This window comes from Rattus norvegicus, chromosome 1 (genome assembly GCF_036323735.1).
Source record: "Rattus norvegicus strain BN/NHsdMcwi chromosome 1, GRCr8, whole genome shotgun sequence".
NCBI classification, from domain to species: domain Eukaryota; kingdom Metazoa; phylum Chordata; class Mammalia; order Rodentia; family Muridae; genus Rattus; species Rattus norvegicus.
Genome location: NC_086019.1, coordinates 245,281,408 through 245,304,029, shown reverse-complemented (window position 1 = coordinate 245,304,029; position 22,622 = coordinate 245,281,408). Strand labels below are relative to the sequence as shown.

The following is a 22,622-nucleotide window of genomic DNA, read 5'->3' as shown; positions in this document are numbered from 1 at the left end:
GTAGGAACAGCGATAAATAAAAATTTATTAACTTGATCATAATACAAACACACTAAATAAGAGTTCACAAAAGGAACCCATAGAAAGTTCTTTTAAGGAAAAATATTTTTTATACTGAGCGATCGTTCCTTAATTTGCTGGTCCTGTAGATGCGCACTGTTGGAAGTTGAACATTTTTTAATCAGGGTACCCTGGTGGGCTTTTCCTGGTGTTTAACTCCCTTTACATGCACACCATGGTTTACCTGGCACCAGCAGTTAGGTGGAAATAACAGACAAGTCATTTCGCCTGATAGACGTTTCTGTAAAAATGGCTCCCTTCTCTGGGAAAAAGAAGCAGCAAAAAATCTTCCTCCACTCGCTCCTGAACAGCGACATGTTGTACAGAATGGGGTTTAGGGCGGAGTTGGCAAACGTGAAGGCCACCACCCAGAAGAAAAGGGACGGCCAGATAACCAGGTCCTGCCGGAAGTTCTGGATCAAGATGAGGAGGATGGTGATGATGATGGGACTCCACATGATGAAGAAGGAAACCATGAGCAGGAAGAGCGTTCGGAAGAGCCGGTAGTCCTGCTGGGACACTCGGATCTGGTGGCTCTCGGAGTATGCCAAGCTCAGCGTAAGCCTCTTCCGCGAGGCTTTCGTGATCTGCAGGAAACACAAAGAACTGGAGCTATTGTGGGGCGTGGTGGGGCGTGGCTTTGATCGGAGCAGTTGCGAGACAGAAACAGGCGGACCTCTGTGGGTGCAAGGACAGGCCGGGCTACATAAAGAGTTCCAGGACAGTCAGGACCCCACTGTCTTGAAAAAAAAAAATGGAGCTACAGGTCACTGTCGATGTCAGGGCTTTGCTGTTGGTTGGTTTTGCTTCGTGGGACTGAGAATTGAAACCTGGTGGATAGGGGTGAGACCAGAGATGGTGGGTTGCAGTCTGGCTGGACCCTGCTAACCTCTAATGTGAAGGACATTATGTCTATGGGCCTGCCGTGCCAGTCTCTGACCTTTGTCCTGAGGGAAGAGAGCCAATGGGATATCTCCTGACCTTGTCATTGGCCCTTACTAACTTCCATTGCTGGAGCTGGCCCAGGCTCTCTCTCTGTCTCTTAGTCACGGTGCCAGTTCTGGATGGGGGGTGGGGGTGGGGAGTGGGGCCTTTTCTCCCAAGATCCTTGCATCTGGAGGGAGGAAGTAATTTTAAAGTCATTAGCATCATTCACAATTTGGGCAAGTTTAACTCATCAAAAACGGCTTAAAATGTCCTCCGTACAATTCTTTTAATTCCCTAATTAAAAAAATAGGTGCTTGACTATTGCATGATTACATGATCGCCGCTCACTGTGTGGGGCATTTAGAGCCACCTGTTTGTGATCAGACAAGGACAGCAGGTGCCCCGTGAACAGACTGGATTCCTCTCATAGCGCTTGACAACCAGAACACCAGGATGTGAGCAGTCAGAACTGCTGTGATTTCCCCTGGCTCCCTGCCACTCGCCAGACATTTATTTTATCAGTTGTCTCCTTTAATCTTCACGCATCCTCTGTGTGTTCACACCATCGCTCCTCTGTGTGTTCACACCACCGCTGTTCTTGCAAATTGACTCTCTGGGGAAGTAGGTTACTGACTGAAAGTCCTTTTTTTCTGATACTAATAGTTACAGCCCCCACCAGTGACAATCAGGCTCCGTAGGGGTTCCCATACTGTGGGGCCCAGGGCTCTTGCGGGTGCCTGACAATGGCTGTGATAAACAAAGGGATTGACTCAGAGCCAAGCCAAGAAGAGAATTCTTTCGCCCTTATTCCACGGTCCCCACAATTTGTAGAATCAGGAAGAAAATCAAGCATTGCAATAAGACATGAGTCCTTCCTTGCTCCCTACCCCACATTAGACTCACTGTCTACTGGCCAGGATTTCCAATGTCTCTGGCGTTGGTGGAATGCCTTGTGTGCTCTTACGAAGTCCCGCATAACTCTCACCCTCAGAGCAGGTCTCTAGGGGGTTGTCCTGGGGTTCACCTTCTTCAGGAGCCCCGCACGTCAGTGCGCATGTGCTACTTCACCCTGACATATTGCCAATGGCTGGTGGTGGGGGTGGATGATGGCTGGAGGGGCAGTGGCTTGGGGGACAGCAGTGCTCGTGAGAATGTGTTCCGTGACCACTGGGAACTTGGTAAAACACAAAATTTCTATGAACGAAAGTTCCTATAAAGAGCTACACCTGACACTAACCCTTCTACAAGGCTGACTAACCAGCTAGAAGGTAAATTATTGTTGAGAGATTAGGGCAGCTGCTCCAGAGCCCAACTGTAGTTTATCTTTGGCCACTTTTAGCCCCCTTAATAGTTATTCCACACCTACTCTGGCTCTGGCCTACCATTCTTGGGACTGACAGGTGCTAATAATAATAATAATAATAATAATAATAATAATGATTATGACGATGATGATAATGATAATAATCTAAGAATGTCATCAGATGGGGCTGGAGAGGTGGTTCAGGGGTTAAGAAAATGACTGCTCTTCCAGAGGACCTGAATTCAATTCCCAGCAACCACATGGTGGCTCACAACCATCTGTAATGGATCTGATGCCCTCTTCTGGTGTGTCTGAAGACAGCGACAGTGTACTCACCCACATGAAATAAATAAATCTTAAAAAAAAAAAAAAAAAAGAATGTCATCAGACATCTCAGGTCTATAGTGAGGTTTGTTACACACCTTTTTCCTGATGTTCCCAACGATGTATTTGAAAATCGCCCTTTACTATATTAAAAAACAAAAGCTTCATAAAACAGTTATCATTTTGGAACATGGAATTTGAGGTAGCCTGAATCTCCATTCCTGGACTATGGCTACTCAGAATAAATGATCTCTTATCCTCTTGTGCTGAAAGCAGTGTTTTTTACGAGTCTAATAGGGGCCACTTTACGACACATGGATCCGGTGAGGGGATCCAGGGATCTGCACTTCTCCTGAACATCCAGATGACTTTTGCTCTTAAGAGCTTAAGGACTGCTAATCCCAGACAGCTGCTTGGTTTCGACTTTTTCTCCCTAGACCTTTAAAAAAGTCCAGTTTTAAAGCAGACCTTTCATGACTCATTGTAGCCACGTAAGCTTCTGACAGGCCAGGAGGGAATCCTATTCCCACCCACCACCCCTTTGCGGAGCCAGGCCACACCGGCTGGATGCTGGCAGTGAAGGGGATCCCCACTGACAGAAGTTGGAGCCCTAGGGGGTTGAGCCTCATCTGTGGAGCTAATTGGCTAATCAGTAGTGTCCCGATTAGAATCATCGGACAAGATATCCCACCTTCTCAGAGGTCTCCCCTCAGAGAGACCTAACCGTAGGAGAGTTAGGACTGGGAAGAGTAGCATCAAGATAAACATGTGAAAAACAAAACAAAACAAAAAAAAAACGCTGTTTGGTTTTGGACCCCGGAGCAAGGTACTGAGATGCATATTTTACAGACCAAGGCAGACCTGGCCTCCAGGTTCTCCCAGCATCCCTCAGTCCCCAAATGCTTCCCAACTCTCATGCAACAGCAAAGCACATTGAAGAAAAGCCAGCCTGAGCATAGGCAATATACAACCTCGGGAGAGGCAAGTGCCATGTGAATTACCCAGAAAGAGCTAGAAGACCAGAGGCCCACTGTTGGGTTTCTTTTACATAGAAACCCTCTCCCCACAGCTCATTAGGTCCCTCCCGTTCTCGGAGATGTCTTTCTCTTAGTAATCTGTCCCTGTTTCTATTATTAATCATGTGTCCCTGGTGCGTTTTTTTTTGTTTTGTCCCAGAACACAAGACCCTGGCAATTTCACCAGTTGTCCCCAGGACTCAGGACCCAAATCGAAGCCTATAACATGACTACAGGTCCAAGTGGTAGCTAGTGAGGGTCAGGCCTCATGTTCAGTTAAGTCGATTTCAATTTCTCAGCTAAGCTCTACAGTAGGCAGAGGGATTTCTATCTGTGAGCCCTAGAGTTAATAGTTCCTTCAACAAATATTTACCAAGACTCTACGATCTCTGCTATGCTATATGCTACTATCTCCTGAAGAGGCTGGACACAGGGCAAGAAGCAAAGAGGTCCTGCCCATTCTGCAGCCCCATGCCCGTGGCCAGTGGGAGGGAGAACTAGAAATACGGTTACGACAGCAGATGCATCAGAGCCCATCATCATTATGGTTGCTGGGTGAACTTGGAAACCTTGTCTGAAGCTGCCAGCCCTGGGAAGCTACTTACTCCCTTGGGGGAACTGTTGATAGGAAAAATGTTACTGAAAATGTATGGCATGTCTGAGTCACAAGGAAAGAGGAAGCAGAGAGGGCAGAGGGAAAAAAAAAGGCCCAGCCCCTCAAGCTATTCCTGAAAGGTGATCAGCAAGGGGAGAGGCAGTCGGATGTCCACTCTGAACTGCCCAGGTCAGAACCAGCAAAAGCTGGAAGCAGGGCTTCCCTCTGGGAGCTCTATGCAATACCAGCTGAGAGAGATGCTCTGCATGTGGAAATGGGTTCTGTGATCAGATTTAACAGTGCTGGGGATGCCCAAAGCCCAAGCTGAGAGGCCCTGCCCTGTGCTCCAGAGCTTGGGCCTCACTCATATGCAAATACAGGCCAGCTCCTGTGCAGACACAATGAACTCTCACCTCACCTCTCACACCTCACCCCCTCACAGAGCTTGAATGACAGATGAGAGGATGCCCTGTTTTGAGGAGAAACCTCTGAGAGTGAGGGATTGCTCTGAATTGTCCAGGAGTGGTCTACACAGCGATCCAGACAAGAGAGGTCCTGAAGAGGAAATGGCAGATGTCATGGCCCCTAGGCAGCTGTGTGTGAGCGTGTGGGGGGAACAGTCACCTGCTCACCTGGATACAAGATGGGAGACACTGTGGGGGGGCAGGCAAAAGGCAAACTGTACGGCCAGACTTTAGATAGGGGCTTGGCATCTGGTTCATGTATAAGGAAGCAACGGGTGTAAATTTCCTCTGTGACCTAACACTCAGGTAGCTGAGTGCATCCACAGCTGCAAAACACAGACCTTCCGTTGTGCGTGGAAGATGTGCAGGGGTCGGCGATGTGGAGATGTGCAACGCTGGCCGTGAATTTAGACTCAAGTGTGGGGAGAGCATGGCGAACCCGTTCAGAGGAGGGAGGAGAGGTCTCTCTCCCCTTCATGATTCTGAGGCATTTTTCTGATTTTTCTCTGCAGGAAAGATTGAGATGTCAGCCTTGAGATTGGGGGGGACATAGTCCCCACAGGAGGGTGTGCCCCACGTGGAAAGGAGGCACACAAGAGCCCTCTTGACTTCTTCGGATCGCAGGGGTGTTCGCCAACAAGGGGAGTTCAGGTGCGGCTGCTGCTCCCAGCCAGTGCAAGATCACACTGGAAAGAAAGTAAGGCTGCCTTTTTGAAGATGATGGAACTTGGGCCCAGAGAGTCCAAGTAGTAGGACCAAGCCTCACAGCAAAGTAAATCGGCAGTCAACACTCAAAGATAGGTAATTTATAAAGAGTCTTCCAAGCCTCGTGTTTGTTCCTGTGGTGCTTTGCTCTCTACGTGCCCCTTGTTGGTCCTTCACCTTCGTGCACCAGCTAACGCTTGCTTTAGTTTCATGCTGACCCAGCATCGCTCTCTCCCGCGCTGCTGAAATCTTTGCTTTAAATCTCAGCGTCATTGTCCTGCTGCCTCTTTGCCAAAGGTCCCTCTAGGCAGATTATAATTCGCATACTCCTGAACCACACTCAATCCCTGCCAACACTCCACACATAGCACTCTTAAAAAACAAACAAACAAACACCAAAAAAAAAAAAAAACCTCTGAGGAGTTGAAGCTCCGAGGCTCTGAGTCCAGTCTGCTTGGGTTTCAATACTGAAGCTGACACCTATAAGGTCATGACCCTGGGTACACAGCATGGCATCTCTGCATGGTCTCCCCTGAGAATCTTATTAGGATCAAATGTCTTAGTGCTTGCTGCCTGATAGACACTTCACGCATACCTGTTAAATAAAACCGTGTTAATGCATCCTAACACAGTAGTGTGTGCCCGTGATCCTAATACTTGAGAGGCAGAGATAGAAGGAGTGATTCAAGTTCCAGGCCAGTCTAGTACGCATAGGGAGTTAGAGACTTGCCAGAAATAAATACATATATATACATATACATATATGTATAAGTATATATGTCTATGTAGCTCTCTATATATGTATATATATATATATCCAGCAAAACAAAAACAATACAAAAAGTTTTAAGTTATTCTATTTTTCTGTCCTTTTCATTCTCCTCTTTCATTTTGATTTTATGATACTAATTAATATTTTTATAGCATTAAAATATGCCACGCCATTCATTGCAGGCATCTTCAGGGTTCTACACTCTGGAATTCGCCTCACAAGAGATCCACAAGCTTGGATCTCTTTAGTGATGGAGAGTCACTTGATCAGACAACTTTGGGGAGTGAGTTAAACACTCTCGCACAGAACCAGGGTCAGGAGCCTTAGGTGAGGTTGGCCTGGGATGGGTTGTGAGTTTTATAAGAGGACTGCAGATCCACAGCCATAAAGGGTTGTAAAAGTAGCCAGAAGGTGAGCAGAGCCTTTTCAATACACCCGTTTATCTCGAGCCACGCATGAGATGCTATAAAACCAGGAATCAGTCACTGCGTACAGTCAGGAGGGCTCCAAGGCTTTGACGTAAACTTTACAAGTTTACTTTGTAATATGCATGGCTGTGTTTGCTAGAGGTATTTTCCATACAAGGAGGATGCCTTTAGAGGCAGGAAGCAGAGACCAGCCCATCTTTTATATGTCTGTGAATATACGTTTACTTTTCTAGAAGGTATCACTTACTTCCTGTGTCACACACACCTGAAACGGACATCCCCAAGGATAAGTTTACTAACCCATGGGGACAGGAAGGACTTGTGGCCAAGTTCTATTCCCCATCCAGGAGTCACTTTATGATTGAGTTCAGTTGTGAGCAGGATACATAATCTGGGTGTGATATTATATTAGTATATGACAGTGCCATAAAAAAAATCTTAAGAAGTAGACACTGTCGATCACTGCTGTGTTTGTGGGAAAACAGCAACACAACTTTGAAGTCCATAAAATAATTATATCATGCCTATTTGATGAAAGCTGTATAGCCCTTAACCAAGAACACGATAAGATACAGCAACTGATATAGAAAGATGTCCTGATACAGTAATGGGTGGAAAAAAACCTACCAAACAGCACCAAACACACACAAGTGTTCATAATGTGCAACTCTGCAGAGACATAGTTGGGTCACTAAGGTTGGGAAGAGAATAGACTTTCAACTTCTACATTACACAATTCTTTGCCTGTTCTTAACCCAATGTTTTTATAACCTGGTATTATTTTAATGATGAATTTTAAAAAAGATTCATAAAAACATAACTGACTTATAAAACAAAAGCCAAAATAAGTATACAAACTCTCACCCCTCACTGTTCCGGGGGGTAGCAAAGGATCCACCCAGTGAGTCAGGATTGTATTGTTAGGAGCCCCCAAGATATCCTCTGACCCGGAAGTTCTAAGATTCTTCCGGAAATGCCCAGATGGAGTGAAGTTCACAGCAGCACCGAAACAAACATACCTGTAAAATCTTGGAGTAGCTGATCACAATGACCAGTCCTGGTACCAGGAAGTTCAAAGTCACAAAAAACACATCCCATGAGATTTCTCCTATGCGGTTGGGCCAATCCAATGTGCAAATCGGAATTTCCTGGTTTCAAAAGGGAAAACAACATCACTTAAATGCTGGCTTCTTCCTTAGCCCTTAGCCCAGCCCTATGTGGGCTACAGGATGCTATTACATTGTGCGTTACAAGCTGTTGTGACAGGAAGACCTAGAATCTACTCCTCCTCTGCCCATGTTGCCTCTTACACCTGGGTGCCTAGGGTTACCATAGTTACAATTCTCACTGCCCAGGAAGGAAACTGAACCTTAGCATCATAGGCAGGGTAAGAGCTGGAGACGTTTCCCACTGACTGGTCTTTCCATTCCCCTAGGCTGGCAAACAAAGTGTTTGAATCTTCTCAAAGGCTCCAAAGGGAGGAAGTTGACCTCAGAAAGGTCACGGAGACGGGAAACCACATAACAAATCAGGTATTTGGAGACAGGACTGTGCAGCCAGCACAGTGACACTTTGCTGAAGCACCAGGGGCTGGGATAAGGAATCACTTACTTGGGAGTGTTCAATTGCCTCCCTATGTCAAAGTCAGATACACACATGTAGTCTAGCTACTCTGCAGACCGAGGCAAGAAGATTGCAAGAACCAAGGAGTTTGAGACAAGCCCAGGCAACATGAGACCCTGTCTCAGGAAATGAATAAACAGACAGACAGACAAATGCACATAAAGGTGAGGCTGAAGAGATGGCTCAGTGGTTAAGAGCACTGGCTGCTCTTGCAGAGGTCCTGAGTTCAGTTTCCAGCAACCACACAGCAAATCACAATGGTCATTAATTCTATTTCCAGGGGATTCAATTACATCTTCTGGTCTCCACATACACCAGGCATGCAGGTGGTCCATAGTCACACATGTATGCAAAACACTCATATGCACATAAAATCAAAACAAATAAATCTTTAAAAAGAAGAAACTCAAAACTCCAAAACAGTAACAAACCACATACATATACCACACTCACACACACACACACACACACACACACACACACACACACACACACACACAAGCATACTGTGTCAGTCTGCCTCAAAAAATAGGTCATCCCTCTTCAAGAAAGTATATGGTACCTAGACTTAGGAGCCGTGACCTTGTGTGACTCCTCCCTGGGAATAGGACAGCCCCAAAGCAAATAGCTGGAATAGTAGAAAAGAGGCATGGAGACATCTGGTTGTGCTGCTACCACTGTGCTCTGTTGAACTCAAAAGTTTGATGCTAACTACAAAGCAGAGATACGAGGGACCCAATGAACAGGAAGAATTCCATCACAGCAACAATTCCTTCCATTGAGTAAATATATCAGTGGAAATAGAGTATGAATACAAAGGTATCTTCCCACACCCGAACTGCTTCTGCCTATTTGACAATAAGAACAAAACTGTTTAGAGCACAATTTAGCCCCAAACCCTCCCGTACAACAGTACATGAATTCAAGAGCATGTGCAAAGTAAAAGGTCATATCACTGATTTTTGATGGACTACGCGTCTGAGCCTTGTCATTCATTCATAAATTTGATCAATAATTATTGAATACTATATACCATGCAGTAGAGAAAAACAAATAATTTTTAATGTTTGCCAACATGAATCATAACTGAGTGAGCTCAGAATGTTGTCAACAATTCACTAAGTTTCATACCCGGTTTTCGTAGAAGGCACAAGCATCTCATATTTATTGAACATTTTCTGCGCACTGAGAACTCTTTCCTACCTTGCAACATCTACACCTACAACAACCTACATATTCCCATTGTTTTTCCATTTCATAGAAGAGGAAACTAAAGCTAGAAACATTAAAAAAAAAACAGTTTAAAATACTAAAGGTTAATTGTATTCACTGGCAACATTTTTCCCCAAAAAGTATGTAGTTAGTTGGGGAAGGTTAAGAATGTTTTAAACGTGGCCGGTGTGGTACCACATGCCCCTCATCTCAGCCTTGCAAGGCTGAAGCAAGACAACTGCCATCTTTGACTACATAGTAAGCCCCTGTCTCGCTACCATGCACCCCAATCCCACTCATCTCCTCCTCCCTTCGTATCCACCGTCCACCCTTGCAACCTTAGACATTGTAATATAGCATGGTGTGTCCACATTTATTTGCTTGTAACAACAAAACAAAATGACTTAATCATATTTGTACATTGAAGGGGGTTGGGGATTTAGCTCAGTGGTAGGGTGCTTGCCTAGCATGTGCAAGGCCCTGAGTTCGGTCCCCAGTTCCGAAAAAAAAAAAAGAATATTTGTACATTGGAAAGGGAGGCACGGATGCTACTTCTCTTTCTGGCTTTATTGGTGAGGATGTTCTAACTTTATTAAATGGGTAATAACTGGGCTGGACATTCTAAACAGGCTGCTCTGTTCCCACCGTGCCCAGCTAATGAGAGAAGGTTTGCTCTACACCTCACCTGGGCAGCGTGGTAAAATTGGTCCTGGATGTGGAGGCTTCTGGTAAGCTGGCCCAAGGGCACGAACACGGAAAGCCAGCTCTGCCTCCTGTCTGCTATGCAGTGGCATAGACAAGGGCGAGAAGTCATCCTCTTCTCCCTAGTCCCTGTCTGGTTGACCAGCTCAGGTAACTCTCAGGCTTTGAATTGGCCCACCCCAACATCTACCCCATCAGTGAACGGCTGGAGTGCATGAAGCAACTGATCTACAGATCCAAAACTATAGGACTTCCATAACACAGGACAACAACAGGATATCTGAGAGCAGTCCCCATGAGGTTCCAGTACTGAGAGAGTAGCAGAAGCCAGAGGTCTCGTACACTTATAAGCAAAAAAATGTGGACAAAAGGATATAGTGTGGGACACACTATGACACACTAAGCTTCAACAACAAGATTTTTTTTCCTCTTCTGGGTGGAAGGGAGGTTGCAAAGATGAAGGGAGGGTACAAGGGGAAAGGAGATGAGTGAGATTGGGGTGCATAATGTGAAAATGTTTTTTTAATGCACCTCATTTTGGTGAATGGAAAGAGACTTGTGTCGCTTGGTGATGTTGAGTACTGGTAGCCATATTACTGTTGTTCCCGGAGCAATCCATGCAGCCTCCAGCTTGTTCTCAGATCTCTGCCCACCACAGGACCCTCACACAGGTAAGGACAGGTATGCTTGAAACCCCAGTCAGGGAAAAGGGGTCCTAGCCCTAAATGGAATCTGGTCTTAAGCCCTATATTTGTGAAAGAAAAAGGTATCAAAGCATAGAAAAACATGACCTCAGAACTATTTTTTAAAGCTCCTATGATCCTTCTCCAAACACCTCCTCCTGTGCATGTGTCAGTCTCTTGTGACTTTATGAGATTTTGGAAGAAAATGAATGTGATAAAGCAAGGTATTCTCCCTACACAAAGAGCCAAAAAGCTACACACCGATGTGGAGCTTACCAGAACCACATGGAATTGCGTGTGCCAGTTCTAACATACATGAACAAATGAGTAAATAAGTCAGACCAGGAGATTCTGAAGAAAGGAATCTTGATCATAAGGATTCTACCAGAAATAGGACTCGGATGGGTAGTCTCGGGTCTGGCTGAGGAGGGCTAAGAAGATTAGAAAGAATAGCATCTCTGGGTGTGCCTGGGAGAGGGTGTCCAGAGAGGATTAACGAGGGGAGGAAGACATCTTCCTATAGGCTGGGAGTCAGGATAGAACAGGAGGGAAAGCATGCTCTCAGTAGAGGTGCTTGGGAATACATTCATTCTCTTTTTTTCCTGGCTGCTGTCATGTGAGCCGCTCTGCTCTCCCCCCACCCCCCCCACACCTTCCCACCCCCACACCACCACCCACCTCAACCTCCCCACCATGGTTGACTGAAACCTTTGAAACTTTGAGCCAAATGTAACCCTTCCTTCCCTAAGTTGTGACTTTTAGTCACAGTGATACAAAGAAGCTAACACAACTCTACACAAAAGCCAGCACAAAACCTTAAACACTCACAAGAACTTTACACAATCAGCCCAGCAGCTAATAGGATCCCTGTTATGCACCCTTGTAGGCAAGACTTACTATTTCAAAATAATGTACGTGCCTCTCATTTTGCCTTTTATAGTCCTCCCCCTACTCAATTACCTAAGTGATTGTCATGGTCCTGTTGGTTTATCTGATCTCCCTCCCTCTTCCCCTTCCTTCCCTCCCTTCTTCCCTCTCTCCTCTCTCCCTTTCTTCCCTCAAAGCCCCATAAATTCAGTGTCTCCTGTAGCCCATCCCGGCCCCAAATTTGCTGTGCAGGAAGAGTGATCTTGAACTTCCAATCGCCCTGTCACCTCCCAGGTGCTAGAAATTTAAATATGTGACACACACACCTGGCTCCCGAGGGGCCAGGAATTGAACCCAGGGCATCATGCATGCCAGGCAAGTGCTCTAACAATCAAGCTGTCTCTCCAGCCCCAGAATTTTCTCATTTTTTTATCATTATTTTTTGTTAGCATTCAAAGGAATGGATTTCACTCTATTTTCATCCATATTATTACTAGATTTTGTTCTTATCCATCCCCCACTGCCCTACCCATCCCCCACTGCCCTACCCATCCCCCACTTGCCCTCACCATCCCCCTTCCCCTCCCCCTCCCCCTACTGCCCTCTCCATACCCCCTGCCCTCACTATCCCCCCACCACTGTCCTCCTCATCCCTCTGCTCTTTGCTGATCCTTTTCCTCCCCAGCAAATATGACACACATTCCCTCCCCTTCTGCTTTTATGACACATATATTCCATCATTCTCTGTTGTTGCTTTCCTTTCTTCTTCCTTTTCTTTTCCATGTGGAGAGGTTTAATGAGAGAGGAAGAGGAGAGGAGAGGAAAGGAGGCCAGCCATGGGGGAAAGGGAGAGAATGGGAAAGGGGGGAAGAAGAGAAGACCAAAGAGCAAGACGGGGGTAAGAGCGATACCTAGATTTTCTGAATGTTGCTATAGATCTTTACTTTTTAATGAGAGAAAAAGAACTTGTTTTTAGAGACAAGAAAATTGTCAAATATTGGCTCCCCATCAGAGCTGAGTAAGCTCAACCAGCAGAGACAATACACTTCTCCCAGGGTGCCACCCTTTCAGGTGTGCAGCCCCTACTCTGCCCGCTGTGACCCAGAAAAGCCCTTTTCACACCTCCCAAACCACCCTTTCACACCTCCTGAATTGAGCGGTAATCACCCTCCAGGGCTCACCAAAACATGCTGCAAAAGGCAAGAACCAAGCCTGTCTTACCTGAGGCACAAGATGTCTGGCACACATCAGGTAGAAAGATCTCCTGAGACTCTCTGTGGATCTGTCTGCAGGCTCTGTGCACACGATGGCTCTTCTCCACTTAGGGGATTTATTTAAATGCTCTCCGAGTGTAGCTCTTTGCATCTTAAGTTTCTCTAATGATTATCCCTTCATCAATTCCGGGAACTCCTAGGCAAACTGTCTTCCCTGTCCCAGGGCCTCAACCAAAATGGAAGCTCTCGACTGTTTATATTGTTCCGACTGGCCTCTAACTTACTATATAGCCAAGGGAGACCTTGAACTTACACGAACTTCTTACATCCACCTCCCTCATGCAGAATTCCAGATGTGGATCAAAGTGCCTGGTTTAGGTGGTGCCTGGGATGAACCCAGGGCCTTGTGCATGCTGAACAGGCACTCCACCAACAGAGCTACACTCTCCAACCCTCGACTCTTTTCTGAAACAGAATCTCACTAAATTTCCCAGACTGGCTGTGACTTCATGATCCCCTGTCTCAGCTCCAGAGTGCTGGGACTGCAAGGACGCACCAACACAGACTTTCAAAAGGTGGCCTCTAATATTTGTTCACAAAGGCAAGTTGACTGTTCATCTCCGCAGCCGATCCACACTCAACAGAGAGGCAGCATAACTTTCTGACCTTGTGTTATAACAGGAAAGGGTCAAGTGACCAGTCCATGAGCCTCTAAGAGTCATGAATTCAGAGGCTATGACACCCAGAGGGATCAGAGCCAGACTGCATTCTGGAAGAATTCTCTGCCTGACTTTGGTTATTTCTTCTTGCAGAAAATAACAACAGGAACCCCTGATGAGGGGTTCCTGGACCACAGACCTCACTGGACTACATACCAGGGCAGTACCTGGGCCCAATGTGTGTTTATGTGGCTTGTGGTGGGGCAGGAGGAGAAGGGTGCTCAGCAAATGTTTGTGGAATGAACAGACAGCACATACTAGCCAAAGTGGACAGTCTTCCCACCCATGAGTGTGGGTCACTGCCCAGCCAGGGCCACAGCACACACAGGCAGGCATCCCGTTGACCTGGGTTGAGGAGTTAGCGTTGCTGGGAAGTGTCCACTCTCTTGAAATGGCAGCCACTTGTGTTACAGCAATCAGAATCGTGCTGTTTTGAAGGATGTTTAAATATTGATGCCCCCAAGATAAAGAAACTAATAATAGCGGTGATTCTTGAGCACTTAACTATATGGGCACCAGGTGTTGGTCCAGTTACCAAACACAAGTCTCCATGGCAATCTCACATAGTTGACATGTGAGGCCCATACTTAAACAAGAAGAGAGCTGTAGACAAGCAAGGTAGGAAGGCTTGCTCTCTGTGGAGCAGGAACTGCTCCAGAGTGTGAAGTTCTAAAGCTCACACTCAAATGCCGAATAGGTTACAATTACTAGCATGGCTATCAGCTCCCCTGGATTGCAGCGTACCTATGGCCTACACAGATAGAGCTTTTGAAGGGTCTCAGGACAGCAGAAGGTTCTAAGGGGACGGAGGGGAGAGGGGATAGGAGGAGGGAGGGGGGAGGGAGGGGAGAAGGGAGGGGACGGGGAAGTTCTCTGTCCTCTCAGTTAGTGGGAAGGAAATAATTCTTCATCCAAAGCCACCATTTGTAGCATCCTACTGGAAAAATAAACAGGGGCCTCAGGCAGGAAGCTGCCAGTCCGAGGGCTGGAAAAACAGACATTGGTTGTATTTATTTGCTTACTTATTCATGTATTTATTTAGAGATAGGGCACCACCCTGTAGCCCAGGCAACCTCAAACTTATGGCAATCCTCCTGCCTCAGCCCCCTGAGTGCTGTGATCACAGAGGTGAGTCGCCATGCCTGCCATGCCTGCCTCTGGTCGTTTTAACTGCAAAACTCACCACGGTCTAGACCACATCCTTCTCAGCCATTTTCTTTCTAAAGCAGCTACACCCTGCCACCTCCTGTTCTTCTAACTTATTTCTTCAACTGGTCAGTCTATGAAACGGGATGTTTCCCAGAGTCAGTTCTTTGAGGAACTTGGGAGTTTCTCATTTAGGATCCTTCATCATGAATATAGAAAACATGGAATGCACACGTCCTCTTATTCTTATGGGGGGCTGTGTGTTCTAGAATCCCCTAGAAGAAATGGAAACTGGAGACACACTTGCCCCTGCATGCACTGTTCGTTTCTCTATGCCTACATCCTTAGGCTAAATTTTAAGTTATAAATTAGGCACAGTAAGAGGCTAGCCAGAAATTAATAAGAAATTATAACCGTAGACTGAAATTAAAGATATTTAAAACAGGGGTCCCCTCCCACTTAGAATATCCAGCTAATATTTTCTGACCTCACTTGTCCATGGGTAACTGAAGTCACGGCAGCTAAAACTGGAAAGTAAAGCCCGAAGAAGAGGGGACTCTTGAATTCTATAGAAGAGAGGATGGCTAGTCAGGTGTGATGCCCTATGCCTTTAAAAATAAAAAAAAATCCCAGCACTTGGGAGGCAGAGGCAGAGAGGCAGAGAGGCAGAGAGAAGCAGAGAGGCAGAGAGAAGCAGAGAGGCAGAGAGAAGCAGAGAGGCAGAGAGGCACAGGCACAGGCACAGGCAGGCAAATCTCAGTGAGTTCAAGGACAGCTAGAGCTACACAGAGAGACTCTGTCTCAAAACAAACACAGAGAATAGTTTAGAGGGAGGAGAGAGAGAGAGAGAGAGAGAGAGAGAGAGAGAGAGAGAGAGAGAGAGATTAGGAGCAGTAGAGTGATAGATAGGAAGGGGAATTGACAAGACAGGAAGACAGACACTGTCCTGCTCCCCCCACCCCCACTACAAGTTTCTGAATCCCAACCCTAAAAATTTCAATAACTAAGGCTTTGTCACTTGGCCACTAAAGCAGTGTCAGCCCATCCTGCCCCAGTAGCTTTGCCCAAATGCCCCTCCAAAGACCTTGAAAACAAACACGTGTCTTTTCATGAAAACAAGAGCTATCAAACCAGGATCTCCCCCAGAAGCACCTGCAGTAAAATTCTGGAAATGAAGTAAAGGGTTGCAGGTACAGCCATTCCCTGGGGTGGGGGCGGGGATGTGTACGGAGTGCACAGCACAGCATAGCAAGCATCTCCTCACTCAGGCTGCAGGGAGCACATTATACACAGTTTCAGTCTGGGGGTTGTCTGGGAGGATACAAGACGGTTCTTTTTCCTTCTTAGTGTTATTTGTCAGCCAGATAGGATTGTTCCTGAATGAATTTTGAAACGACACTGCGTCTGGAAATTTAATACATACTATTTGGTCTTAATTTTTAGAATTGAAATATTTCCGTGTTCAGAACAAGAAAGTCTTTAAGTCCTATGAAAAATACAATACTGTTGTAATTCATCGAGGGGAAAAGTAGCTTAAACCAACAACCAGTGGCAGAGCTGCCCCCTGGGGTGTACAACATCAGTGTTGGGGCATGTTCTTAGCTATCCACATAGAATTCACACGTGGCCCGTTGGACATGCACGTGACCCAGCTTATCCCTTTGGTGAGGAGCTTTCACTTATCCCAGAAACATCTATGTGGCCTGCCCTGATGCTCAGGTGATCTAGGCCAAGGACAAGCCTAGAGTGAGATAGAGACCCCTTGGTCTCCTCTGTGCCAGCAGTACCCATCAGCTCAGTTAACCCTGGCTCGCCTGTACCCACCAGGGTAGGAATGGTCTGTGCTTTAGTGAGGTGTCACAGGCCTGATCTGTTCCTGCTCATTAGCCATTCAAAGTCACTATCAAACAAACACTCCCCTCCATGACTTCAGGTTGGTTTTTTTTGTTTTTTTTTTTAAGATGATGTTTGCTCAGGATATAACCTTCATCCACCCTTGCCCTCAATTAAAAAAAAAAAAGTGATTGCTCTGTGGATTCTGCCACCCCTGGAAGCTCTCTTCTGTGTTCCGGGTTGGCGGGTGGCAGGGTGGGGGGAATGGGGAGCGGTCACACAACCAGTATTTCTGATCAAAGTATATTTGGGAACAGGAATCCTTCCCCCCAGGGACATCCCACCACTGTAGGGCTTCTCCTTGAGACTGCACTTCTAAGCAGGAGCCCAGCCATAAGAAAAATGCTGGGTGCCTCGGCTTCTGTGTCTGTTAAATACTTGCGAAAGTAACAGTAGTGTGACACTTGAAGAGAAAGCAGAAACTCTATGAGAAGCCATCTCGCACCCTGTGTCCCATCCGGCTGTAAGCTTCCATTGCTTAATTAGCCTCATAATAATCCCTGCATTTTGAAAAAAAAAAATCCGAGAGAGTTCCCTTAACAGCATTTGGGAGAATTTACTTACCCACTTGGCACTGTGGGTAAACTGACGAAATTAAACTCCAGAGTATTGGGCACTGGGTCTGCCAAAAAAGGATTTAATTCCACCAACGACCTAGTATTGTTACTAATCACCACCCTCAGCCGACCGCTTTGGTCAGATCCTGATTTCCAACCCGCCTGGACACTTGTTGCGTTGCACGCAGCCAGCGCTCACCTGGTCCCCGCCGGGAAGGCGCTGCGGGACCACGCGGAACAAGATGCAGAGGGGCAGCGCGGCGAGCGCCGAGTAACCCCATATGAAAGCCAGCAGCGCCGCCTGCGTCCGCCGCCCCGGGCCGCTCAAGCCGCGCCGCAGGCGCACGATGCACACCATGCGCTCCAGGCTGACCGCGGCCAGCGTGAGGATCGTGACGCTGCCGCTCATGGTCATCACGTAGAAGAGCAGGTGACAGACGACGGGCCCCAGCAGCCAGGCTTCAGTCCAGCGCACCACGAGCACTAGAGGGATGGCGCTGGTGAAGAGCAAATCCGCGCAGAAGAGGTTGAGCACCAAGCTGACTGTCGCCCCACGGCGCCGACGGCGCACCACCAGCACCAGGGCACACACGTTGCCCAGCAGTGAGACCACAAAGATGAGTCCCAGAACGGTGGTCTCCAGGACGCTCAGCACCAGCCGGTGGTCGCCCTTGACATCCGAGAAGAAAGGGAAGTGGGTGCGATTGACTTGGTCCGGGGTGCGCGAGGGGCCAGGGCCCGTCGTCTGCGCACACTCAGGGGACATGCCGGGCGCCCGGCCGCGCCGCTGTCTGTGAGAGCGTTCATCTGCGAGGTAACTGACTGCCAAGGCGGGGAAAGAGGGAGGGAGAAGGTTGCGACACCTCCTTTCTGTCCCCCACCCGCCCCAGTTGCCCAGGCTCTGGGCGTAGGAGCTGCGTCCAGGGCGCACCGGAACGAGGAAGTGCCTGGCAACACTGGTCTGAACACCGTGGGCGGGGATGTGGCCACCAAGGCAGAGGTGTTTTTAAGACAGAAAACTAAAGACTCCCCTCCTCCCTGGGCCCCCCCCCGCCCCGCCTTCTTCAACTTTCATAGACACTGATTATTGAAAGCCTATTTAGCTAACCCTGATTGAAGAGTGTCAGAGTTGAACTTTAGAAATGGTGTAGACCAGGATAATTCAGAGTGTTCTAAAGGAGGTTGATCCTAAAAGAACTTGTAATGGGCTAGTGCTTATTCGACTTTGGGGTGAATTAACCTCCTTGTATACCAGTTTGTTTGTTTGTTGGAGTTTGCAAAAGAGGAAGAATTGTTTTGCCTGAGAATTTGGTTCTTTGGGTAGAGCATACACCTAGTGGGTGGGGGCCCTGGGTTTGATACTCAGCAGTGAAAGACTGGGAGGGAGGAGAGGGAGGAGGAGGGGAGGGAGAGGGTCAGTTGCACAGCTGTGAATGAATGCGCCTCAGGCTCCCAGTATGAGGAGTATTCGACTGACTGTCTGATTCTGTTAGAGAAAACACCTGAGCCTCAGCCTCAGGGTGAATAATCTAAGGTGGCCTTTGGTGACTAATAAAAAGTTCCTGGCCCCTTGCCATCACACCACCCACCATTGCTTTCTGGTTTCCTTTCTTAGAAAATGAGATAATTAGAGAGTTAAAAGTGTATTTGGGGCTTGAGATCTAGAGACCACTTCTCCAAGTACTCCAACCACCCTTTGCCACAACCCCAGGCCTCTCCTGCCTATTCTGCCTGGCGGTGCCTGTCTTGGGGTGTTTATGAAGAACAGCATGTGCCGGTTTGACACAGTGCCTGGAAATGCATGCATGTGTGCCTCTGCTTGTCACCCACATGTGAGTCCAAGGACACAATGTGACTTCTAACGTGAGGTGCAGATCCTATGTCAGTGGGAGAGGCTCAGCTTGAGTTTTGATCAGCTTCAAGATGGAAAGTAGAACCAGTGGGGGCTGCGCACTGCTGGAAAAGACAAAAAAAAAAAAGAGTGAAATGAAGGGGCCTCGGGGATGGGATTTTAGAAACTGATTGGGGTCAAGAGATACTAGTTCTGTGCAGAAAGGTGGGAAGAGGGAAGGAAGAATTGAGGAAAAGGGAGGGAGAGAGGGAAGAAAGGAAAGAGATCAGAATGGACAACTGAAAGGGGCACGTATTCTTTACTATAAAAATAAAAAACACAGATGCATAGTTAATGGTTTGATTCTTCTGAGTGAACTACCTCACAGCAACCCAGATGCCCCTGGAGAAGCTCAAGGTTGATACTTGCAGAAACTAGACTCAGCGTTTCATGACTTGCCTGAGCCCAAACAGCTCCAGAATGAGAGAAGAGAGCAAGAGATAACAAACACACAGACATCACAATCCTCACAACTGTGGCTGAGCACGCAAACCAGGAGGGCAAAACTGGGCTTTGCTCCCCTGCTTCTCCATATGATCTGCTGGTCAACACATCTGTAGGATGTTCACCCACTGTCTTCTCAGATTACCAGCTCTCACGTCAACCCACTGCTTCAAAAGATCCTATTCCTACCCCTTCTCTTTGGAATCTGCAAGTCTAATTAACCAACAAGGGTGGTGTGTCTGGACTAGAAGGACTTCACTATCAATGCCCTCTGGGGTTCTGCCTATGGTGAAATGATTTGGGCCGAGACTCCTACATCTTCTCCATTCCTATCACCTTTGCGTGTTCCTAGACCAAAGAACCACTTGACCCAAGATTGACCATCGCACTACAATGGCAAGCTGCTGGACCGGGTACACCTTTGGAACCCTGACCCACAAAATCAGGGATCAGGTTGGGCACTGCCTCCCTTATTCTCTACTCTATAATGCTTTTGTGTTCTCTCTCCTCTTTATCACAGTAACCCTTGAGCATCCTGCTTCCTGAAGATGTTCCATTGTGAGTAAACAGTTGGTAACCTACACCTTCCCTGGAGTTAGTGGTGTGTGCAGAACTTAACAGGCTGTGTTATGACACCAATGGTCACTAGTTAAGAAGGCCTACACCACAATCCTGACCCCACAATTCACTGTGTGATTTTGGGCTTCTTCGTTCTTCACTGCCCCTACATATGAGAACGGGGTGGTGATCAGGTGAGATCATATAAGGCTTGGGAAGATCAAACGTAGTTTTATGTGTGATATATTTAGCACGAGAGTCAAACAGGGGGCTTAGGTTTAGCAAAGGCTCAACACAGCATATGGACTTATGAGCTGAAGAAACCACGCCGACTTCGCTAACAACCTCAGCTTCTGAAATTATTAGTCGACCCCCCCCCTTCACTCCTAGGTGTTTGGGTTTGGAGTATAAATTGCCTGGTTCGTAGCTAACTGTGTTGGTTTGAATGAGAATGGCTTCTATAGGCTCCCGTAGTTGAACGTTTGAGTCTCAGGTGGTGGAAATATTTGGGAAGGATCAGGAGGTGTGGTCTCTTGTTGGAGAAGGTGTGTCACTGAGGGTGGGCCCTAAGACTTCAAAAGTCTAGGACATTTTCCAGCATCTTTTTCTGCCTCGTGATTGTATCTCAACATGAAACCTGCAGCTACTGCTCTAGCGCCATGCCTGGGTACCACTGCCATTCTTTCTGGTAAGATGGTTATGGACTAACCCTCTAAAACTGCAAGCAAGTTTCCCAATAAACTCTTTCTTTTATAAGTCGCCTTTGTCACAGTGTCTCTTTACAGCAATAGAAGAGTGACTAAGACACTAACGAACATAAAAGTCACCTTACCTTCTTCATGCTTATGAACACATTTGAGTCTCCTACAAGACGAGTCACTGTGCTTGGAATCATGGCGTTCTAACTCCCAGAGTCCTTGCTCTTGTACTCTCTACATGTATTAGTCCATGTTCAATTGCTGTAAGGAAATACTGAGACAGGCTATTTTAGCAAGATGGAAAGACCAAGCTTAGGCAGTCCCGCCTGCCTAAGCCTCTGTGAAAGCCTCTGGTGGATGGCGTCATGACGATAGTGTCAGTTTCAGAAGATATCAAATGGCAAGGCCAGAAGCCAGAGATGTTCTGCAGTTGGGCTTGAAACTTTACAATTCATTCTCACAGAAACAAACTGGGGGGAGGGGGTCCCACAACAACTTCCCAGGGCAGATTTCCCAATGACCTAGTCATTTTCTATTCTTAAAGGTTCCATAACCTTAGTTCTACCACACTAAGGGCCAAAGTCCCAACACATAACACTGTGTGTGGGAGAACACACTGAAGCTATATTAAAACCATAGCACCAGGCTATCTGGAGGATAGAGCAGGGGCAGGGGGCTATATACTGGATTCCAGGGAGGTGGAAGCCAGTGATGTCACTGACTATCTACAAGGCACACAAAAGGCCCTGAAACAAAGAACTGACCTCACCCGTGTTTAGTGCCATCTACCTGTAATTCCAGCTCTTGGGAGGCTGAAGCATCTTAATGATTGAGTTCAAGGCCAACGCGGGCTGCACAGTAAGCCACCACCTGCCTCTCTGCACTTGTCGAGCCCCAATAGCACTGAGGTAAAAAAATCCTGAAATTTTCAAGATCACTTCCTACTGTCTGCTCTGTGGTGAAATCTCATTTAATGGTGAAAGTCTACTGGGTTATTTTTGTCATAAAAGTTTCACTACCAGCTCTGGAAACCCTTAACCTACCCTTTCCCCTCAGGCTCAGTTTGCACTGCCGCACTAGCCACACATGCTGTGAAATCCCCTTTGTCCACACAGCTCTGTAGACTGGTCAGGGCATCTACACCTTCTGTAGACACCCAACCCAGGACACCATGGGCTGAAAGTCAGCTGACTGTTCACCACTATTAATTACCCTTAGCATGCTCTTTTGCTTCTCCCACTCTTAGGTGGAACCATGGAAACAAGACGGGGACCCACCAAGTGTAAATATGGACAGTAGGTTTCTGAGCCAAAGGGAAGTCTAGTGTTGTGGATGACTTTTGTTCCTCTTTATCTCACATTTTCAACCAAGCAGGAACAGGGGACAGAAGGGACTTTCTCTGCTCATGGTTTTATTTCTCTTCTTGCAAAAATTCTATCAAGTTTATGTGGAAATGCTTAGTGTTCTCTCTCTCTCTCTCTCTCTCTCTCTCTCTCCCTCCCTCCCTCCCTCCCTCCCTCTCTCCCTCTCTCCTACCTCTCTTATCTGCCTGTCTGCCCTTCCACCCCTCTCCCTATGCTATTCTCTGAGTGTGAAATTCCACTCAGAGCCTCATTCATCAAAGATTGCTTAGGTCCCTTGAAGAAGGCACAGTGGCCACTGGAGAGTGTGGTACCTGGGGATGTAGTCCAGGTGGTAGAGTGCTAGCCGGTATGCCGGAGGCTCTGGGTACATAAACATATATAGATGTGTAGCTCACATCTATGTTCTCTGCATTTTGAGAGGGGGAGGCATGAGGGTCAGAAGATAAGGGTCATCCAG

At 47.1% G+C, this 22,622-nt stretch overlaps 1 protein-coding gene across 1 annotated transcript; it reads right to left on the bottom strand.

The window, feature by feature from the left end:
- On the bottom strand, positions 1-18,021 carry Ffar4 (free fatty acid receptor 4). The gene is given in 3 exon segments (NM_001047088.1): positions 1-647; positions 7,614-7,742; positions 17,410-18,021. Coding segments are annotated over 3 exon segments (1,086 nt in total). The 5' UTR covers positions 17,977-18,021; the 3' UTR covers positions 1-257.
- Positions 18,022-22,622: the final 4,601 nt, after the last annotated feature.